The 5,700-nt window shown below is 43.2% G+C and overlaps 1 protein-coding gene across 1 annotated transcript; it reads left to right on the top strand.

The window, feature by feature from the left end:
• The first annotated feature begins 2,552 nt into the window (after positions 1-2,552).
• On the top strand, positions 2,553-5,034 carry rasd2a (RASD family member 2a). The gene is made up of 2 exons (XM_078797180.1): positions 2,553-3,367; positions 4,383-5,034. The coding sequence occupies exons 1-2, from the start codon at positions 2,872-2,874 to the stop codon at positions 4,883-4,885; spliced, it is 999 nt and encodes a 332-aa protein (XP_078653306.1). The 5' UTR covers positions 2,553-2,871; the 3' UTR covers positions 4,886-5,034.
• Positions 5,035-5,700: the final 666 nt, after the last annotated feature.

Below are 5,700 nucleotides of genomic sequence, written 5' to 3'. Positions count from 1 at the left end.
ATCTTGCCTCTCGTCCAAAGACAGCTGGGATAGGCTCCAGCATATCCCCGGCATAGTATGAATGGATATGAATGGATCCCCGGCAATGAATGAATGGATTTGTGTGGTTAAATTGTAAAACATGACTCCCATGTCATTCCTGTTTCTCTGCTGCCCCCTAGTGGCTATAAATGGTAATGTCGCCTTGCAAGCGGAATTGTGTTCAAGTGCATGTTATGTAAAAATATAAAATATCAGACAGTTCAATCTATGCATGGAATTTGCACATAAATGCAGCAAAGCAAATATTTCTGAAAATTGAATAAAAAATGTAAAATTGACAATAAAACTGTCATTGAACTTCCAAAATGTTCAACTTAACAGATAACAGTATTTTCCCAAAGGTCTTCGGGATCATCAAGTTTTGTGTTGAGTTGTGTTGTCATTGGCTTCATGGCGGGAGAGCGGTTAGCGCGCAGGCCTCATAGCTAGGAGGCCCGAGTTCAATCCCACCCTTGGCCATCTCTGTGTGGAGTTTGCATGGTCTCCCCGTGCATGCGTTGGTTTTCTCCGGGTACTCCGGTTTCCTCCCACATTCCAAAAACATGCTAGGTTAATCGGCGACTCCAAATTGTCCATAGGTATGAATGTGAGTGTGAATGGTTGTTTGTCTATATGTGCCCTGTGATTGGCTGACGACCAGTCCAGGGTGCCCGAAGACAGCTGGGATAGACTCCAGCACCCTTTGCTACCCTTGTGAGGATAAGCGGTAGAAAATTAATGAATGAATGATTATTTGAAACATTTAAGTGTGACAAACATGCAAAAGAATAAGAAATCAGGAAGAGGGCAAACACTTTTTCACATCACCGTATATAAAGTGCAGTAAAATATTGCAAGTACTTGCTTTTTGTATGACAAGTTTTAATAGAACAGACAGTTGACTTCAGTGGAATTACTGGATGAACAATGGCCGCCTGCCAATGGCCTGGCCCAGAGCCTGTTGCTGATAAATCGTCATTTTTTGGGGGAGGAGCTATTGTGAATTGTGTTACATCTCCACTAATACTTATTTCATAAAATTCCACTGATTTGTATAAACAAATGATACATCGCCTCCTGTAAAACGCAGCTTTTCTATATTTACTCTGGCCCTTGCACCCACTCACTTTAACTGCCAGCTATTAGTCCTATGTGTGACGTCCTCGGTAAGCTGGACATAAAACATGATGTAATTATATCTGAGTCGTTTATTTTCCCAAGCACAAATAGTTCATTAGGAGGAGGCAATAAAAATAATAAATAAAAATAAAATGCTAATGTTTCTTGAGAAACTCGGGACTGTCCATCTCTACTTTCAGATCGAATTTGGGATCCAACACGTATGGTTGTATGTTAAAAGCAGAGTGGGTGTGCCTGGAGGCGGGCCGTGAGTGGAATACATTAAAACAGGCAGTTTTTGCGGGGAACCACGGAATCCAAATAAATACAGCAGAATAGGTGCGGATTCTGGAAAAACTAGAGAGCTTTCATTGTTGGTTATTGTGTGTAGCTGCTCTATAGGAGTCCACAACTCAATACAAAGGGCCGAAAAATTAGCATATTAGATCCCCTTTAACTTACTCCTCCATTATCACATCTCCCCTCTGCTCCTCCCAACTACAGTAGGAGGTTATCTTATCAGCCAATAAGTGGCTACGTTTACATGCAGTCAAATAACCATATCATAACGGGAATATTAGCAATAACCCGGTTGCGCACGGCCATGTAAACACCAAAAACCCTTTTGAAAAAACAAAATATGTTCATATTCCGGTTTATGAAACCCGAATGACGTTCTCTGTGTGCATCACTGTTTTGATCGTGATATCCTGATTGTTTACAATTACCATGTATACAGGAATAACCCTGTTTGCTGAGGCATGTAAACGGGTTATTCCGAATGTTTCAGAAACCGGAATGTAGTTTACATGACTGCATGTAAATGTAGCGACTGTCCACTTCAGAATGTGACAGATTATTGCTGTTTTTTACTCCCAATAACTCAATCACAAGAAAACCAATGCATAAAAACAGATTTGATGAAAAGACAACTCACATACAGAAACTATAAAGTTAGAGATGAAAAAAATAAACACACTAAACATGACTGTAATTAATTTAATTTGACATCCCTAACATTAGCTATCACTTAGTAAACATAAGATGATGCATCTTGTAGGAATGAGAATTCCATTCATGTCTTTACGGTGTTCCCTCTTCAGACCCTTTTTTTTCCTAAGGCGAAAGTATCTAAAATGACACAGAAACAAACACGATGTCATAAATAATTGATGTTGTAGCAGCACACTGACGCTGTGGAAAAAAAACCCTCCTTATCATATTTGGTGAATCATAGCGCAGAGAGTGAGCTGTTTCTCTCTGCAAGTCGTGATCATCACTGCAGAGCACGGATTGATTTTTGTGTCACATCATTAGGTACACCTGCAGTGGTTACTGCATCATAGTGAGAGATGTTTCTAATATGCTAGTGAACTAAACAAGGTATCTCATTAGATTGTGACGACAACAGACAATGATGCTCAGGTGTTTCATTCTTCCCGTATCCATGACGACACAGATGCGGGCAATTATCTCAGTCTCCTCGACTGACCCATAACGAGACTGCAAAACACTCATTACGTGTGAACTAATCAGACCGAAATCAAACTGGAAGACGAGGGCTTCTATAAAAGGAATGTGTTCCCTGGATGACACCGGATGACGCAAAAAAGTGGGTGTATAAAAATCCCACACTCCGCTCCGCTCAGCGCACACATGGGGAGAAAAGAGAGCCAGGCTCACAGATTCTGACACCGATGTCCGGCACCGAACATTGAACAAAATCCGAAGATGAACACAACTGAGAAGTTTCACCTTCCTGTTGATGGCGTCCTCGAAATGTTCAACACCTTCAGCAGACATCACCGGTCTCAAAGCCCGACTCTCACGCCTGTCCTCCAGCAGCAGCACCCAAAGGTGTTATCAAAGACAAGCATGGGTCTCCTGGAGACAGTGAAGGGGCGCTGGAAGCAGCAGGACAAGAGAGCAGTGGCCAGCGTCTCCAGTGACCCGCTCCCCCACAGGTGTGCAGCTGTGCCCTGCAGCACGGGCGTGATCAAGTCCAGGAACTGTCACAGAATAGTGGTGCTCGGTGCACCCCGGGTGGGCAAAACCAATGTGGTCAGGCGCTTCTTGGGGGAAGACTTCCAAGAGCAGTATGAACCCACTGCAGAGGACTTTCACAGGAAGTTGTTCCACATTGGAAGGGAAACCTACCAAGTCGACCTCCTGGACGCCTCCATGGAGAGAAACTTCCCGGCAAAACGGAGACTCTCCATACTGACAGGTGAACATTTACTATTCAATGCTAAGTAAATATATAGTAGTATCATTATTGATTATATTATTGTTAGTACTGAGGGCTGCACGGCGCTTGAGTGGTTAGCGCACAGACCTCACAGCTAGGAGGCCAGGGTTCAATTCCACCCTCAGTCATCTCTGTGTGGAGTTTGCATGTTCTCCCCGTGCATGCGTGGGTTTTCTCCGGGTACTCCGGTTTCCTCCCACATTCCAAAAACATGCTAGGTTAATTGTCCATAGGTATGAATGTGAGTGTGAATGGTTGTTTGTCTATATGTGCCCTGTGATTGGCTGGCAACCAGTCCAGGGTGTACCCCGCCTCTCGCCCGAAGACAGCTGGGATAGGCTCCAGCACCCCCGCAACCCTCATGGAGATAAGCGGCAGAAAATGAATGAATGAATGAATGTTACTATTGCTAGCATAACAATTATGGTAAAAGGTTATTATTGGTAGCAATAGTATTAAATATTTTTGTAAAATGATGGGTCACTTGTTTAGATTTACATTATACACAAAAAATATATTAAAAAAATATAAAATATAAATAATGATATGAAATAATATAAAAAATCCAAAAATATATATAAATATTAAATATAAAAAATATAATTGAATATGACATTTGTTATGTATGTTATACAATATTGATATTACAGCATTGCTGGGAGTTCTTCCTGCTTCCCAGCATGCTTTGTGGCACTGCTTTGTAAATGTTTTATAATTGCGTGAATGCCCTTAAAGGGCTATCCGCCGAATTTTATTGTGTGAATTCCCAGAATTTGCCCATAGATCGCCACTATAGTTTTAATTTTTGTTCGACATGAAAGTCAAACATTGACACTAAAAGTATTAATGTTATGATGATATCCAGAACAGTGTCCTTAGTTATTCTTATGCTGATCACAGACACTAGGGGGGATATTTGCATTATTAATGCACAGCATCTGAGGATTGCTATGATATGCACTGATGCTTTCACTTCAATCCTTTCTCTCCCCAGGTGACATCTTCTTGCTGGTCTTCAGTCTGGATGACAGAGAGTCCTTCAGTGAACTTTGTGAGCTCCTCGGTGAGATCAGAGCTGCAAAGACAAAGCTGCTGAAGTTCAAACGCCCGGCGAGATTGCCAGTGGTTGTTTGCGGAAATAAAGCCGACCTGGCCGCTCAGAGAGCTGTCAGCCGGTCCGAGGTCGCCGAGGCCCTCACTCAGGATGTCACGTTTGTCGAAACATCTGCCAAGCGCGGCACCGGACTGGAGGCCGTGTTCAAGGAACTTGCCATCATGGGCGGCCTGCCCGACGAGACCAGCCCGTCGAGGCATCATCTGGTTTCCATGGTCACTTACCAGTCGCTGTGTGCGAGCCAGTGGGGTCGCAGGCGGAGCCGCACGCCCTGCGCCGTCGTGGACCCCTTGGTGCGCCGGCCCAGCTTCGGCAGCGACCTGCGACTGGTGCTTGGATCAAGCACCAAAGCCAACAAACCCGAGAGGTGTCAGATTCAATGAATTATGATCACCTCTCCAAAGAAACCAATTGTAGTAGTATGCTGCAATGTTGTATTATGTAAGGAGTTATACTCTGTAGCACCTGGCTGGACCAGTGCGTTCCTACTTTTGTATACACGTCATTGTGCTATAATAAACATTTCTCTCTGTGGGTGGTCTGAATATATTATTGCTGACGTGTGTTCCGTATAAAGATCCAGCTCGTAAGCAGTCAGATGTTTCCAGGCAGTGATGCAAAAATACCTCATCAAGTGTATGTGAGTGGGATACAGAGAAGGAGGTGACTCAGACAAAGCCCTTAAGTAACTCCTCTTATCGTCAGACGCCGGAGAGATTGTGGCGCCCACACATGCAAGGATGAGTACTACGGAGGAGGTGTGACAATGTGCTAGTGTGTTAGTCAGCACTGGGCCGCTTCATTAGGTACACCGAACAGAGATGCAGCAAACATTCTGCCTTTATAAAGACAATAATACCCAGTTTTGATTAATACACAAAAGAAGAGTTACTGAGGTGTTTATACTATCATTTGGCTATATTATTAGATATTTAAAAAAACACTACAACCACCACTATATACAATCATATTTCCTCTTGAGCAATGTCACTCAATAGCGTCACGCTTGGGCTTGAGAGCTTTACGGTTTGACCCCAGGATGCAGAGAACAGGACCAAATGCAGGTAAAACATAGAATTTAATAATAATAATTGCAGCAGCAAGCTAAAGAAACTCAGGAATCAGATGGACAAATGATAATGATCCCACGCAGGGAGAAGCACACACCTGAACTAAGTACAACCAGAAATTAGGGACA

Source organism: Doryrhamphus excisus, linkage group LG16 (assembly GCF_037039965.1).
Source record: "Doryrhamphus excisus strain RoL-2023G ecotype Guam linkage group LG16, RoL_Dexc_Guam_v1.1, whole genome shotgun sequence".
Lineage (NCBI taxonomy): Eukaryota > Metazoa > Chordata > Actinopteri > Syngnathiformes > Syngnathidae > Doryrhamphus > Doryrhamphus excisus.
Note: the sequence above shows the minus strand (reverse complement) of the source record. Positions and strands in the feature narration are given on the sequence as shown.